Genomic DNA, 17,990 nt, shown 5'->3' on the forward strand with positions numbered 1-17,990 from the left:
AGAAACACCCAGCTACCTCATCGCCTACTGAATTTCTGGACACAGTGATCACTACTGTTCAAAAAGCTTTTACTGGATGAGAGATAATGGACATTAGTTGGAACAAGGGAAATTGCAATTAGATAGGAGCGGGGGAGGAAATATCATAACGAGGCTAATCAAACACTGGAACAGGGGCTCAGAAAGGTTGTGGGATCTCCATCCTTGGAAATATTGAAAACACAACTGCTGAGTTACCGTGCTTTGATTCTATGACACGTTGAGCCATAGAGGCCACAGAGATAGGTGCACAAAGGGAACCGAGAGATGTTCCAGAAGACAGCATCTAATTCACAGTCTACAGACAAGCACCTTAATTTTTCTCCATTCATGTCACAAATGTTGGATGCTCATGTAAGGGAAGACTTGGATTGTTTTTATTTTTTGAAGCTGGATGTAAATAACTGTACACGGGAAGACAGTAGCGTTCATCACTGAGCTCTGGCAACTAATTGCTAAATTGCACCACCCAGCACATTAGTGGGAATACACGACATGGAGTTGACTTGAACCGGGAGGAAAAACACCTCACTAAGCCAACTCCATACCCAACTGTCCAGTCTCCCTGTATGTCTCTGGTGACAGATAATCATTAAAAAAAGAGAGGAGAGACAAGAAATACTAAAACAAAGACACTTTCCAAGTAGAAGATGAATCCCAAACTCCACCCAAGGACAAGTGGGCCAAGCTCAACTGTGAACTTTGAGGGCAAAGAAAGCAGATCTGAAACCTAATCATGGGTTAAGCCCTCAGCACAAAAGCATACGGAGGACGCGCCCCGGGCCGTCTTCACCAGGGAGCATTCTGGGTTGAGACCGAAGCAACAGTGGCTCTTGCAGAATCCAATAATACACGTAGCTTCTTGGTTCTATTTTGCGGTAATCAGTTGATTCCACAGTTGTACTGACTGATGCTGATATCCAAGCAAGGGAGGTTAAACCTAGTTCAGGTTATGCCTAACCAGGCTCAGAGCACAGTTCCCTCTGCGGTGCAAACACACGCTCAAACCCTTGGAGAGGGCTATAATTCCATTGCACTCAAAGATATTACTCATCTACTTCCACTTCTAGAAGTGCTTGATGGTTTTCTCATTATTTTTCCTCCCACTTCTCCTCCTCCTTAGATCCCCTCTCTTTTTTCCCCATGTATTGTAAATACATCCATCACCAATACTCATTTTCCTTTGCACCGTGCCGTGCTGTTCCTGTTTGAAAAGTACTTTGTTGACTACCTTTCCTTTGATTAAGCACACTGTTACCTGAAAGAAAAAGAAAAAAACCCTAACCCCACAAACCAATATTCAATCAAGAACTTCAATGAGTCCTATTAAGTTACAATTTTATACAAGAAGGCTGATTTAAAAGCAAAAGCTCTAGCAGTTCTGGATAAAGAGGCAGGACGTCTTTAGATGAGTACGTACACAGGTTATCGCCACCAGTACAACTTCTGCAAGAATGCCTATATTGTAACAGAGCGTGTTACAAAACGTGGTGTACTAAGTCTCCACAGAAATCAGTTCCATCTCGCCCGTTATTACTGATGCACAAACTCGCGTGGCGCGCTGAGCAGTATCTAAAATATCCTCCATCAGAGCACAGGTCATGAGAAATTCTGCTGAGAAAGAGTTCAGACACCTTCTGGCACGACGACGTCTCTAAGAAACAGCAATGTGCCTGGGGAAGTGCTGAGGGAGGTCTCCGGAGCAGGCAATAGTCTTCCCATTCTTCTACCTTCTATTCCAGGGTTTCATTCCCAGGCAACCAGGAGCAATTCCCAAATCATTTCTTCCTCCTACATGTTTCCCACCTGGGACAAAGACACTCGAACCCAGTGCCATGGCAACCCCATCAGCCACACAAGCACTTTGGTTCTTTAGGGAAAATGAAAATTCTGAAAGGAAGCTGGGAGATAAAGGCTCCTATTCCTTGTTTCCCACTGTTAGGAAGTAATTACAGAAATACTTTAATCTGAAGTGCTCTCTGGGTGAATAGGTTGTCATTTAAAAAAAAAAATACTATGATGTGAAGAGGAAGATAAAATAGGAAAACTCTGAGTACATTAACGTGCTGTGTAACCTCCAAGCTTGTTGTCATCATTATACTATATGAAAAGAAAGGGCATGGAAAAAAATAATAAATGAATGAACAGGACGAAAGATAAATTGAAATTTTTGTGATCAGCTCAAGCAGAATATGATCCAAAACCTGCCTCAGCAGCCCACTGACGTAAATCTGAGTCTTCTCACCGACTCCAGTGGACTTGGATCAGGCTTCTACATTTCTGAGAAATACGGTTTGGATTTCATTTCGCCATACTCCTGAGCCTGATTCAGTAGAACTTGCAAAGGCGGCCTCCTGGGTGCAAATTTGATTCTAAACTCTACAGTTCTTTGCCTGTTTCTATTGTTTCTTGAACGCTTTCAAGGAATAAGGTTAATGATCACACATCTCGGTGATGTTTGTCAGCTTATTAACAAAGGAGAACAGATTCTTTTCACCCTGTCCAGACAGAAAGATACCGTCATTATACTTTCAAAACCTTCCAACTCAGGCTTGTCTGGAGAGCATTTCTTTCCGTTCCTAAGTGAAAAGCTATTTTGGTGATAAAATCTTAAAGACTTATTTGCATGATGTTTTAACATGACAGCCTCATACATTCTTCTAGTTTTTTCAGCTTTGTATGCATAGCTCGGTCGCTCTCTGTCCCCCAGACCCTTCGCCCCCATTATGGAGTCTTTTGATCTCTGTTTCTTTTTGCCCTTAAGAATAAGTATTTTTTTCTTTAACAGACGTTACTCAGGAATAACACTGATGACGTGAACACTGATTGCAAGTACCTGTAGCACCCAACTAAAATGAGCAGCACAGATGTTCACTGTCTTTAGGATCAAGACTTAAATTGCTGGGGAAGTCGAGCTTACAAAATGTCATCCCGGGGCAATCTGACATGGAAAAGCTGTTAGGAGACAACCGTGCATATTTACACCCATGAAGAACTCTAGAGATCATCCTGCTCTTACGATAGGATTCCCAGACTATACCTAACCAGATGCTCATCCCAGATGTTTGAAAACAGACGTCCAGTGGCTTTAAAAACAAGTCTCAGAGGCTGTACTGCTCCCTCCTCCTGGCCCGGCAGAGCCTTCTTACTGAGCATCGACGCTCACACAGCGAGCAGAGCCTTTTCCGCTCCCCAGATGAGCGACCCCATAGCGCGGTCAAATGCTGCAGCAGAGCACGTGCTTGGTGGCGTCCTGCGAACTGCTGCCCCACAAGGTATGTCCGCATCAGCAGGGGATGCCGAGTCACAGAGCTTTTCACGGGGCTTCTACAGTATAGCAGCTACTTAAAATGTTTTCAGAAACGGTGTAGAGCCTTGCATAAATTGCCTTCGTGATACAGTACCAGACACGGATGATGCTAAAGTAGTAGCACTTCAGAACAGGGTTATTCTCTGAGCGGCTCACTCATTCCAGTCTAACGATAACTGTTTGGTAGGTTAAACGTGGCAACCCATCATAGCTCAAACCAGGAGTTCTCCCCTCTTCCTACTGCCGGATTAATGGATGGTCAGAGGCTGTTGGCTGTGGAAATAATACCTCCTCCTCCCTCTGCGCATCTATCACCTTGTCTAAAGCTGAAAATATTCATTAGGATTGCTGGGCTGCTAAGTCCCCGCTGCCAGTGAAGGCATTTCTGGGTTGTGTTTCTCCTCCAGCACAAGTCAAACGAAAGCACGCTGCATTACCTGGGAATTTCTATGAAACTGCGAGCGCCACCTATTTCTCTGTATTCCTACCAAGCCTAGTGAGAAGGTCCTCTGTAGTCTCAGCTCACTGTCACTTGCTGTAAGCGTGTACCTGTTCATTCATATCCTCCTACCAGGTTCACGATGGTCGATTCCACCTCGCTTCTGAGCACAGATATAAATTTTCAGTCACTTTCTCAAATTCAGACAAAAATTAGGACAGTACATGTGTTTTGAAAACGTGGTATGAGTATTCTTGTTGCAGGTCACGATTACATTAAACATTACGAGCTGACGAGTTTTCACATGGTTTTCTGTGCGACTCCTGTCGGACCCGGTTCTTCACAAGGAAGAATAATCAAGAGTCTTTTCTGTTCCCAGGGGAGAAGTCCACTTGGCGTTTGTTGATGCCGTGTCACATCCTACTACGTTTAAGTGGATTTCAAGAGCTGGGACTTCCCGGGGGAGGCCTTGGCTACCATCCTGCAGAAGAGGAAGGGCTTGTCTGTCCAGAAGAACTAACCCAAGCTCAGCACTTCAAACCAGCCAACAGGCTTACCCAGTGCAATGGGGACCGCGGGTACCAATCAGGCGCTTGTTTTTTTAAAGTATTTCAACGTTACCTGGTCAAGACTTACTACTTCTTGCAGGTCCCTGCATTGCCTCACATTAGCAGAAGAAAGATAAGGTTCCAAGAAATACAGTAAAACAAGATCCTTTGAACTAGCAGATGGATTACCCATGAAATACCAATAACCACTCCTGCCACCAGTCTGACAAAATACGGAAAATGATCCACATTTCCCTGACATCACAGAGTGAGAGCATAAGCATTTTATAAGCATAAACCACCACCAAATATGCAAGAGATCACATTTGCACCACAATGATTGAAAAGAGTGAGGTATAAAAAGGCAATAATTAGTGAAGGGTTCCTTCAAGGAGTTTAAATTGGGTGCGCACACAAAGAACAACAGACGCCCACCAGTTCAAAGGATATCTGTCCCATCTCTTTAAAGGCTCAGCCTCTGGTACGTTTTCCTAGCTCCTTAACTTGAGAGATGATGAAATTGAAAAAAAAAATTGAAAAAGAAAAAAAAAGAAGGGGGGGGAAAAAGCATGTGCTATCTTATGACTTCACTTTTCTTTCTGAAATATTCACGTTTCTTCCCATCTTCTGCCAAGTGCTTTGAGGGGCTCCTCCCTATGCTTAATGAAAGAGGTAAAAAACCCAAAAAAAAACTTACAAAAAGACTATGCAAGCATTTCTGTGTGTGAAGATGCAGAAACTCCCCAGAACTCCTCCTAGCACAGACACGCAGAGAGAAGGAAAACCAAGGCCTTTCCATAACTGCCAACAGGTTTGTAATCCTACAGCATTCCTCGAATGAACGAGGCAGGATTTCCCATCTGATTTCTTGAGTGTTTCATGTAATGCACTTCTAAGGAAACCAATCTCTACACAAAGCAAATGACGACAACAATAGGGCAGCGCGCGCCATACGCCGTCGTACCCTAAAGAGGCTATAGGCAGCCATGGATACCGTGAACGGGAATCAGCACAGGGTGCTGCTGCAGGGGCAGCGTTACGTTGCTGCAAAAGTGGAAAGGCTAAACCCACGCTATTCAGCAGCTTGAGGCATCCTAATATCTTCTCCAGAAGCCCAGATTTCTGATTCCCACCTTTCTAAGAAAGCTCGCTGAAACTTCATCACAAATAACTGCAACAAAGAAAACCAGGAAAGAGTAGATAGATCATATGTGTGTGCTTATTTCTATGAGAACACAGTACAGGAACCAATAAATGCTCCACTACGCTGCGATCGTTGCTAAAACCTTGATCTTGAGATGGTAGTTTTTTTGCCTTAGAACTCCTACGCTCATTCTGTCCGATTGTTTGAAAAATGTCCAACAAATTCCCAAATGTTATAAAATCCTGCAGGAATACCAGATGTCCTGTCAGACTGAAAGCTTCTTCTGTATAGCTGGAGTTGGAAGCTTTCACGACAATAGCATCTTATCAGACTGACTTCTTGCAGAGAGAACACAACGCAGCGTGGCCTATTTCATCGTGGAGGAAGGCTTTGACACAGTGTTTCCCAGTTTTTTGTAACGACTTCACTGACAACAACGATTTTAAGTACTTTTTGATCTTAATGTCTAGTTTGTTGAGTCATCTGTCATCCATTACTGAAACCTCAGACTCTTCTCTGCGTTGGCTAAATACGCGGCTGAACTTCTAAACCGCCGGCAGCCTGTACTCTGCATTTCTGCCTCTGGCCTGGGCACTGGGCTTGTGGGGTGGGGAGCGGGGGCAGAGAAGATCGAGAAAGATTTTTATGCATCTGTATGTAGCAGATGGTTTAACCACTGCAGACCGTTTCACAGTGGCATAATAGCCAGGTCTCTCTCCTGAACTCAAACGCGTGTAAAAGCTCTAAACTGTTAAAAGTAAGTAAAAGAGATTTCCTGTGAACGAGAGTAACGCTTGCCATTTATTTAGTTAGAATAGCCGCAATGTTAACCCGTCACATGGGCCAAACACTTCCTCAGGCTCCACGGGCTTCGGCAGCTTGCTTTAACCTTGATCGTGCTTAGATCTTAAAAAGCATCTTGAAGACATAAGGATAAAGGCAATATCACTTACTGCTTTGTTGTGCCTAATCTGAGCCAAGGTGGAACTACCGAACAACAGGGCAGACGAGACTACAGTCTACTTTGCATAATGAGGATAACAGCACAATAAAGATCAGGCTTTACCCGACTGGGAGGAGTCAGTAACTGGGCTTAGTCAATGATAACGAAAGGTGGCTAAAAGCAAAGAAATCACTCCAGCTGAAAAGTAACCAGGAGGGAAAATTAGCCAGCCTCCATCTAACTTTTTTCTTTGAAAAACAGGAAAAATCGGAAAGACTTCCAGTTTTCACAACACACTGTCAAGTGGAGACCTTTAGACACATCTGAAAACTGCAGACCAACAGCAACTCACCTCTAGGAGGAAACTCATCTAACAATTTCTTGCTGAATGCCCTCAAGGTATCCACATCCACCTTTCTGGTTCTCGGTTCCACTTGCCAAGACGACCTGTATCCTTTGCGACTGACCAGATCCCAAACAACATTCAAAGATTCTGAGGTACGACTCATCATTTAGAGGTTTATTGTCTCGCTAATCTTCATATATTATGAATTGCGATTTAGAAATTCCTGAATCATTTGCCTCAGCTGTTGCATGCTCCTGCTAACCTTCCCCGTGTCGTAGCTACCTGAAATTTGCAAAGGCCGCCAAGGATTCAAAACATGTACAAATAACGTCGGTGAGCACATGAAAGATTGTAGAGGAAAGAGATGCTGAATTCGCCGAAGCAGACCCAGAAGGTCCATCGTCAAGTACGCACTGTGTCTAACCACGGTCTGAGTCTGCCAGCCCAGCTGACAAAGTGGTGTCAATGCAGAAACAGCGCTGAGCCCACTGCCGCTACCACAAAGGCTTACTTAGCACTGTTCAGTCGATCACACAACAGAGATGCACGAGCTGGATTTGAATGACCTTGTTGGGGTGCCAAAAGAAAAGTACCTTTGGCAGCACAGGTCTGGGAGAAAAGCCAGGTTGATGAGCCTGCACGGTTCAGACTGCTGCTGGTCCCCCGGCCTGCTGTCATACCGCTGTGCCGTATTGCAGTCGGCAGCAAGGACTTACCTTCTGAAAGACTAGTAAAAGCCTGACAGGGTTTTATTCGAAATGGCTGTCAATTCCTACCTGCTTTTTGAGAGACAAAACTCCAAAACCACACCAAATCATTTAAGTCCGTGAGGATCGGCAATGAGGGACTGCTTGATTCCCCTGTTCAACATTTGTGTCTAATTCTAGTTCTGCATGTTGTATGTAGTTGTTCTTGTTCTTCTCAAACCCTTTTAAGTTCCAAGAACACGTGAACACAAAGTACAAACAGGAATTTGAGAAGCTGAGAGATACTGAAAAAAAAGGCAGAGCACTGAAGGGGAACGGAGCTGCTCTTTCATCCGCAGCCCATAGCGTCAAAAGCCTCAACGCTCACTATGCAATGCGTTGGCTTGTAAGGAATTGTATAATATTAAAAGGGGGGAAAAAACATAGACGCAAATGGATTAAACTACACAATAATTATTCTCAGATGGACCAACCACACGAATCTTCAAGGCGAAGGGGAATCCTTGGATACGTCAAAATATATCCGATCAAGACAACTACCTTCAAACTGCATTAACTGCAACCAGTAGAAAAAGGAAAACAGTATCAGTCATTGGCACAATTTAGCTATTACTCAGAAAGAAACAGGACCCAAACTTTAAACAGAAGTTGTATGGCCAGGCGAGCCTTAACAGCAACTTAGAACATTAGTCATATGAATATTTCTTTTAACATCTCATGTCCCACAGCATCTTACCAACTTATGTAGAGCTCAGACTTGTTTCCACTTAAATCGGTACAAACTTTGCCCTTGGTTTAAGGAAGGAAAAAAATAAGCATTTTGCAACATTTCTTGATGAGAACACTTCATGGCTGAGCTCTGTTCTCCTAGATGAAAGCACACGAGCACTGCTCTCGGCAGAGAAACTGCATGTAAGACTCTGATGGCGTATTTCAGCAAAACATTTAAACGCGCTCTTTTCAAACGGCTCAGTCAAAACTGCCTCTTTCAAAAGCTACCGCAGGCTAGAGTTACCTGGAATAGATTTGTAAACAATCAACACAGGGGTACCGTACCTTCTGTATGGACATCAGGGAGCGTATCGGTGGGATGCTGCACTACAGCTGATCGCCTGTACACCATGTGGATCCTTCCCTTTTCCTCTTCCATTTGCTTTCCTCTTTCCAAAGGCTCAATGAAGTATTCATCCTTATCAGTTCTTATCATTCCAGCCTGGTGAGGAAGACAGAAAGCACGCCAATATGTCATTTGAGAGCCTAAAGACCTGGCCTGATGCTTTAAAAACAAATATCAAGAGGGGCGAAGCACAAAGCACTCAGCATATTACTGTACTGCAAGACTCAAATTACCGCCGGGTTTCCTTTGCATGGACTTCTTGCCAGAGGCGATATCCCTCTGCACGCTGGGGACGTTCATCTGGCTGAGGCCACTGTTCAAAGGCATTAAGAGACGATCTTGTATCTGTATGAGATACGCTACCCCTTCAAAAACACAACTAAGACCAAAGTCACATAGGAGTTGACCACTTGCACGTTACGCACAGCTATTTTGTAATCTAAGCGCGGCACGCTGAGCACTGTGTACTGCAATGTCCTGCTAATCCTTAACCCATATATATTCTGAAGCCCTTACGGCTCAGGCCCCTCATTTCACTTCGTTAAAACCAGCAGAAGCCATATGGTTTCCCGCTTAAATGAACACGTACTGTTCCATCACGTAGCTATTGACAATTCTTCAAAACCCTTTCTCTTGATGTCTTCCGCCCGTAAAAGCTGCGGGACAGGTTTGCAGACAAGGCAGATTTATCCTGGTGATCACCACAATTAAACTCGCTGGAGTAAGTCACACCTGCATAAGTTCAGTTTAAGGGAAGAGACACTCATGCTCAGGAGGGAAAATTTCTTTGCTGGCACTCGAATATAAATCACAGTAAGTAACGGTGAAGGAAATTGGGCAATACACTCATGGAAAAAGTCACTTAAAAAAGCTCTGCTTATATCTAAGGGCAGCAAGACTAAACTTCTTCCAGCACAGCCAGTGAAAGCAAGAACATCACGTGGGGGAAAAATGGATACAGAATATTTGAAAATACTGGAAAACACCAATGGGATATGCATTTTGAGGAATCGGCAAGTCGCTATCAAAGACATTAACATACAAAACACGAGTGTTCGTGTAAAATGTAGCAGAGCAGCTACTAACAAGCATTGGCCTCATGACCTTCCTTCTGTACCATGTTGTCCTCCTCCTTGCGAGTCAGCGATATGGGGATGGCTCCCAGAGCCCTGCCCCTGCCCCCCTCCCCAGACCCCGCTGGTGGGGGCTCTGCGGCAGAGGCTGCCTCGCTGAGGGCAGGGCCGGGGGCAGAGGGAGCAGGCGGGGAGGGGGGACCGAGCGAGCCTGCCAGGGGACCGCGGCGCGCCAGAGCCCTGTCACGGGCCGTCCGCGGCAGAGGCGCTGGGACCGACGGCGTTGGCCGGCGCGTCTGACGTGTCGGGGCAAACGCCCCACAGCCAACCCGCAGTAAATATCCTCCAAACCTCTTGCTGTAGAGTTGAGGCGCGAGCTCTGCTCAGCTGAAAACCAAGGCCTGCGAAACCTCCTGTTCTCATCCCACCCGCACCAGTTCCACAGGTGAGCCTAGGTCTCGTACACATACATAACGGGGCAGGATGAACCTTCATGACAGCTCCCACCTGCTCGCCGTCAGCTGAGCCATGCACTGGTTTTTCCCATAAACCAAAGAAACCCCTACAAGAAAGCTCAGTTACCGTAACGCTGTCACTGAAGATTCCACTACGCGTAAGGTAGGAATTACAGTTACGGCTTTGACTCCAACCGTAGACACACACGAAGCATGAACCAAAAAAACCCCCCCAAAAACCACCGAAGGAGACCGTCCTGCCAGTTCTGCAAACTGCTGCAGGGCCTCCCCAGCCCCGCTGGAAGAGGTGCAGTTGCAACCCTACACTCCAGCTTCGAATGCCATCAAACTTGTTTATGGCAATGCTACACAGATCTATTTTCTTATTTTATTTCTTTGCAACAAATGGAGATCATAGCCCAAACTTAGACAGTTTGTCAAATACAAGTAGACAGAACTGTGAAGGTATATGACAGAGTATAAAAATTAACATTTTAATAAAAATATCAAAAATGTCACAAACAGTACTTCACCACAAGCTTTCCATGCTCTGTGTGTTTTCTTACATCTACACTCAAATTTTCAGTTAATGAATTTCTTCAAATATTGGCTAAACTACATAAATCTAAATACTACATTCTTCCTTTGTTTTTATTACGTGAGTAGCAGTAATAAGCGAGATTTTTGGTTGGAATAACTCAGGTCAGCATCACAAGTCAGTTTTTCATGTGGCTAGTACACGTAATTAGACTGGGAATTAACAAGTCCCCTTTGCATGTTAATGGCTTATTTGCTTGCCATTTTTCTGAGCAAAACTAAGGTTCGTACCTACAGTTGCTATGTTACTGGTGTAGACCCTGTCTCGGCATAAAGATTTTTTGTAAATAACCCATTTTCTATGAAGCCGTTGCCTGTGAGTTGAAAATAGTTCTATCCAAAAGCAGTGCTCAGTGCAAAAGCGAAGCCTGGCTTCACTTTCCAGCTTCAACGTGTATGCTTTTTCTTGTCTGTGTTAAATCTACAGAGAAAGAGCCACAATTATATTTTTGAGAATGGGTGTGCCTTGCTGTAAAAGGAATATAAGAATAATCTGCAGGCATCAAGTACAGTTTCCATTTTCACAACTCTCCATAAAACACTTTGACAGACCTAACACATTCCACCCCCCCTCGAACCACAACTCATTGTCTGCTCCTCAAAAGCCTCCTAACTCCACAGACGCCGATAACCCGGCCGTATTCATATGAGGGAGAAACAGTTGCTATTTTAAAAGTCTAATTACTCATTAAGAGAAACAGTACCCAAAGCCAACATCCCGTTTCACCTAATCATGCTAAACTCATCACGTGGTTCACGAGGGGAAAAAAAAAGGCAATTTACAAATATAACCACTGAGATAAAAGGCATCGATTCAGGGTGACCTTTCCCTGCAAACACACCTGGCAGAACAGACCGGCACCTACACCTACGAAGCGCCTGGCTCGTCCCGCCTGGCACGACTACTGCAGCACACCCCGGGGTTTTCTGCAGGAGACGCAGGGCAGTCTCTTTGCCTTGGCACACGCCTGGAATCACACACAGCATCAGGTCCTGTCCCTTTTCCAAGCTGGATCCCACTTCAGTCAGACTGTATCTCATACCCACCTTCTTTTTCTTTTAACACGGTTTTTATGGATGATTACTACACAGACATAAGGTGCATCCCTACCTTTTGTCCATCTTCACGGTAGTGGCTAACTCCACCGACTTCAGTGGATTCGAACTGCGTTGAGGGGATTCGCGCCCATTATCGTGAACAAACGTGACGCAATATCTCCGCAAAATTTGCAAATGGAGCTAAAGGGCTGGATTTCCAACTGGTCGTCACCAACACGGGGCTCCTAGAGAGCAGCATCTCCCGCAGATGCAGTGTGAGAGCAATGACCTGACCTCCAGTAACGACTCGCAACCTCCCCCGGCACAGCAGAGAAGTTAATTAAAAATACACACTGGCAGAGGGCTCAGGCAGGCCGAAGGCTGCACGCACGGACCATTTACCACATGCGGCGATGTGCTTTTTGGAAGAACGGTGTTCCCCACAGTCCCGAGAGAGGAAGGAGGAATTACAACGGAGAGCGGGCAACCGTGGTTTCGTAGTCAAAGGGCCAAACCTGAAGGGCTGATGAAGGAAAAATCCCTTCCACACCTTTTAGCCTTGTTTTGCTCTTTGCTTCATTTGCAGGTACGGTCTTGTATCACTTGTGTGGAAGTTGAAGACGCTTCACATGCTTGTGAATAATTATTTTGCCCACACTTTTGAGATACTCACCCTTGCTCTGCTTCGCCACTACAGTAAACAGTACAAATACTAACATCCTCTCTCTGACACTTCATACGTAAGTTAAAATTACTACAGTGGCGTTATCCTACTAAGCATGTTGTAAATGACAGCAGACAAATTTTTAAAAATATTGATTTTTTTTTTTTCCCCTTTTATTGGAAAATGAGGTTTAGAATCAACAGGGACAGTTTTGGTCCATTTTAACAGCCTACAGGCAAGCATGAAAGCAGAATCCAGCTTGCTTTCCATTCTGACTTTCCCCCGCCCCGCCCAAATTTCATCAGTAAAAAGAGCTTGAAATTTCCCAAATGAATGGAGAAAGAAGGGCATAAGCAGGTATTGCATTTTCAAGTGACTCTTCACTGTAAACTCGACTGTCAACCCAGCATTTTCTTCCCCACCAGCCAGAGAGAAAAGCAAGCAGGTGTTTAGAGCACATATTTTTAAAGGCTCACTTGGAGAAAAGACTGCGGTGGATTTTCAAGAAAGAAGTATGTAGTGGAAATTTTTTTTTCCACAAAAGCACATTTACGGAGCAATACAGGAAAGCATAGTCTGAAATCTTGGAATGCTATTAATTTTACTACTTTTTCTTATAAATTAACAACGTTCAAAATTTCCATCAACTGAAGGGTGCTGTTTGAAATCTCTGCTGCTGTGAAGTGTATCTAGAACTGTCCTCATTATTCTTAACATGTGAAAACGGGAACACAACAAAGCTACCAAAACCAAAAAGAAGCCTTTGTGGCACGGTGGCTGGAAATAAACCCGCCTGTTCTGAGCACCATCTCAACCTTGACTGAGGCTCGGGGGAACTGGATTAACTTCTCGGCTTTCCTACGGACTCACTTCTCCCATTTTGAAAAGGGCAGCAAATTCCCCTCCCTGAGGGGCGTCGCAGGGGAAACCTGCCGAAGGCCTGTTTAGCACCTTTTGCGTGCACCCACCTTGCTGCAGAATTATCTGTAATTGTCTTGAAATGACTCACCACCACTAACGCATCTCATCCCTGCAGCTCTTTTCGCCCTCCTCAGTCCCGAAGTAACGGTGCATAGCAAACTGAGGGAAAACCTTTGCGCTGAGTTAAACCGATGCAGGAGCAAGTCCTGCCTGAGTTCATAATAAAAGGTAACCGGGAGCAAGGCCAACTCTAGTCTGGCACAGGCAGCCCACCTAGGAAGGACTTCCCAGAGGACAGCAAACGATGCCTTCTTTACGGGACAATCCACTGATAAAGCAAAACCTGGAAAAAAGCTTTTTTTTTTTTTTTCCAAATGCAAAAAGACGCAGACAATAATAAGGGAATTGCAAACAATATAAAGCCTTGAGAAAATAACCTACAAGGGCAGGTTAAGCTAAGGAATCGCTTACTGAGCCAAAATCAACAGCATTTAAGGGGGAACATGATTCCGTATAAATATGCATGGGGTATTAGCTGCAAGAGAGGAAAGAACCATTCATTCAGAGAGCACAACAAAGAACTGTGGAGTGACCATTAAGAATGGACACATTTAACTCCAGTATTAGAGTAAACATTACGGGTGGGATTTTCAAAAGTATTTTAGGAAGTTAAATGCCCCATTTCTAGTGGTTTGCAGTAAGGGCAAGTCATTTAATTCTCAGGTGTGCTTTGAAAAGCCCACCCTCGAACGTCAGAAAGTGAAAGCGTCTGTTTAGCAAGGCAGCAGGGTCACACTATTGGCCATTATCAAGTCAAGCGCTGCTAACACTTGCCACCGAGTGTTACTGGAGAGTAGGGAATGCTTTGGGTTGTTAAAGTCTACAGCGCGTTTAGTTTACAAAATGAACCTACGGCAGAATATCCCCATCCTACCTATCATCTCGTGCTCAATGCAGCGAGGTCAGTAAACGCTCTCAGTTTTTGATGCCAGTCTCCACTGCCCACCTCCGCCCCAAGTTCTGGGTTTTTTTCCTTCTTGCTGTCCTCTGATAGACTGGACGCGGTGCCCCCAAACACGAAAGCTTCTTTCTCTCATGCAACTCCCTCTACAAAACACTCATTTGCCCAACTTGCCTATGAAAAAAGCTTGACAGAAGGTAGGTTTCTAAAGTGCTGAGACCTCGACGTACTGTACTCATCAATCATGTCCTCCTCTTCCCGCCTCCTGTCCTGTCTGTATTTGCTCCCTCCTGTCTCTCTCTGAACTCCCTAAGCTCTTCACAGCAGAAGCCGTCTTCACGACCTGTGCCTGCACAGCAGCCAGCGCGGTAGGATACCTGATCCATCAGTAGATACTGGTATCACCCAAATACGCTACAGGCACGTTGCCAGTTGAAACCAGGTATTACAGGCATTCCTGTCTGTATACAAATGCTAGAAAAAAAGCACTGAACAACTAAAGAGATGTGGCCAAAATGATTCAAGGAGTCCACGTTTGGAGTAGATCCAAGTATGTGTGCTATAGTACCACAGCAAGCATCGGAACCTCTAACGCCATCAGAGCGTACCGGTTTGATGCTAAAGGAATTGCAAACACAGAGTCTTTGACACGCTGGGAATGCGAATAAAGCGAGGTCCGTACGAGGAGTCAGGCTCCGGGACAATGGAGCACCGATTCACAGCCTCTTCTGTCGTACAGCAGTGGCCAATGCAGGCTCCAAGGGAAAGAGCAGAGAAAGCAAGACGCGGCGCGGTGACTCTTCCCCCGGGCGCTTTCCCGGGCTCCAGCCTAGGAGCTTTCTCAGGCGGACAGCGGGACCGGTGCGCTACCTTGCGCCGCAGAGGGCGGGCGGCTCCCTGGAAGCAGCAGGGCCAGCACAACCACAGCTATGCAGCGCTGGCTTCCCCGCGCGCTCGTTCAAGCTCCATTTCCTCAGAGGCCGCACCACTTAACCTCACCAGCAAGGAGCGCTTAGGGGAGCAGGGCGACTGAAACCGCGCCGCTTCCCCAGAGGCTCATCAGTATAACAATTACCCAGAGGAGAGGGCGAACAGTGGTTTCGGTGACCGAGTGTCACACACGCTCCTCCTGGGACAGAGTTAGCTCTCCCTTTTTCCCCATAAATCTCCAGCTAGCGCTGCTCCGCGACTGGCTGTTGGCTGCTTTTCCATCAAGCAATGCTCAGGGACAGCTGACTCCCGAGGGGCACAAACCAGCAAGGCTGAGGTCTCAGTCAGAAGGGGTCACAAAGTCGGGGCGGGGGGAAAACACGGGGGGAATCTTAAAGGATACCAGTGGGAGAAGTCCTCCATTTTTCAGGCTGGCCTGTAAAGGTTCAGGATGCATTTCCCCAACGCTATCTGTAAATGAGCAACCAGTCGAAACTGCAGCCAGTCACGCAGAGGTCCCTCTTCGCCCCACCAGTGAGGGGTGACACCAGCACCGTGATCACAGCGAGCTCTACGGACCTTCACCCACGAGGGTTTCTCTGCTGCCCGTTTTCATATCACTAAAAATGTATACATTTATGTAGAATGACATTGAATTATAGCTAAATACGAACAGGTTCAACTGTTCTCCACTGACTTAAAGGCAGTGAGTGCACAACATAATAATTCTTTTCAGTGAAAAACGCTTTCATTCCAATGTTTTTGTGGCTTTGCTATTATGTTGATCTATGTATGCGCTTATCTTCACAATAATATATTTCAGCTAGTATCTGCAGTTTGGAAACCCTGCATTTTTGTAAGACATCATGAATCTACAACAAAAAAGGTAATAATATCAATTATGTTTTTAAACTGCCCTTAGTACCCTTGTACTGCACAGAAACAGTTTTTAAAACGTTGACATGATACTCTGGGGAACTGAGGCATTAATTAGCAGCTATTTCTCCTAAGCTAGCTTTGAACAGTGAGAGAACTGAACATATAAGACTGCTTTAAGCAAATCAGAAACACAATATTGAAATATTTGCAAATTGTGACAGGGCTGCTCCCAGGCCGGTGTGGCATGCATGGGAGTGAAGTGCAAAGACTAAGAGCAGTTCTGTTGCCAAGCTGGTTTTGTAGACTGCTCACATCAGGTTTCCCCCTCTCTGCTCTGTGGTTGTTTTTTTTTTTTTTTTAAATAGCTTCCTTTTTTACTTAGGTGAGAAAGAAAAAAGATCACATTCTAGAATGTCCCTCGCAAGGATAAACTGTTTCTTGTACCACACCTGCTCTCTATGCTCGATTCATAGAATCATAGAATGGTTTGGGCTGGAAGGGACCTCTAAAGGTCATCTAGTCCAACCCCCCTGCCGTGGGCAGGGACATCTTCAACTAGATCAGGTTGCTCAGAGCCCCGTCCAACCTGACCTTGAACGTTTCCAGGGATGGGGCATCCACCACCTCTCTGGGCAAACTGTCCCAGTGCTTCACCACCCTCCGCGTAAAAAAGTTCTTCCTTAAATCTAGTCTAAATCTACCCCCCTTTAGTTTAAAGCCATTAAGTACAGTAAGACCGTACTGTAAGATGTACAGTAAGACTTACAGAGCCCGCGACTGTTCAGATCAAATTGTCATCTGAGTGCGAGCAAGGGGACTGTAACTACCCAAGGTCAGGAGAGTAGGGCCCAAATACACCTAGGTCTGTGAAATTACATACTTCACAGTTCTATGAGCGTGTATGACACCTATAAAGGACTGCAGCTTGTGTTCAAAGAGGAAACAAGCCTGCTTAGAAAGAGGTTCCTCCACCGTCTCGATGTCTGTCCTTAAAAACAGAGAAGGAAACTCTTCTTTCAGAAGACAGGGCCTCTCAGGCTACGAATCGGTCAGTGCTACCTACGTATTAGCCCTCCTGCCTCTCCTGGTGCAACTGTCATCTGCTCCAACACCGAGACATTTCTCCAAGTGGAACAGTGTAGGCAAAGGAGTCCTCAGACACGCTCTTTCTGAATGAAAGGAACAGTAATAGGGTACTGGCAGCAGCGAGTCAGCGAAAGGATCAAGACAAACAGTGACTTATTGTCCAAGCTTGCAAAAATGCAAAGGAATTACTCCTCTCCTCCTGGAGATTCCTCCAAATCTTTTTTTTTTTCCCTTCCACTCTTCAAAGCATTGCTGGGGGCAGAAGAGGGCTTTATTTGACTGCGAGAAGCTGAGTATCATTCTCTCTCATGAAGACCAACGGAGGTGCTATATAACGAAGAGGGCCACTGCGCATATGCCAAGTCTAGTTTCATCTTCCACCAGTATTTTCTAAGAGTACCGAAGACGGGCTCCCAACACGCTGGGGCTTCCTGCACAGTAACTAAAGGAATCAATCTCCACACGTGCCTTAAAAATGAAACGCAGAAATACGTACAGCCTCCGTAAGCGTCAGAATTGGCATATCTGAATCTATTCTCGTTTTGGGCCACAAATCGCTTGTTCGGCTTGTAACAAAATCTCTTAGCAGCTTCTCCACATGTGGTAAGTTAAAATGAGAAGTTGCTTGCGCTGACCCAAGTAATTTCGGCTACCATCGTCATTTATTTCGCCCACCACCAATGCCGACAGAGCCAGAACCGCAGGAAAAGGACTCCACAGTCAAACCAACCCAAAGCTGCTGCCTCCCAGAAAATGCTTTCTTCTGACCATCCTATCGATGAAATTGGAAAAG

General features: G+C 45.4%; 1 protein-coding gene across 1 annotated transcript in view; it reads right to left on the reverse strand.

Moving 5' to 3' along the window:
• ADAMTS3 (ADAM metallopeptidase with thrombospondin type 1 motif 3) overlaps window positions 1-17,990 on the reverse strand; it is a 127,611-nt gene that overhangs the window by 78,826 nt on the left and 30,795 nt on the right. The window contains exon 4 of the mRNA XM_076337703.1: window positions 8,533-8,689. Coding sequence (XP_076193818.1) covers window positions 8,533-8,689 — 157 coding nt within the window. The remainder of the gene's footprint in view (window positions 1-8,532; window positions 8,690-17,990) is intronic.

This window comes from Aptenodytes patagonicus, chromosome 4 (genome assembly GCF_965638725.1).
Source record: "Aptenodytes patagonicus chromosome 4, bAptPat1.pri.cur, whole genome shotgun sequence".
Lineage (NCBI taxonomy): Eukaryota > Metazoa > Chordata > Aves > Sphenisciformes > Spheniscidae > Aptenodytes > Aptenodytes patagonicus.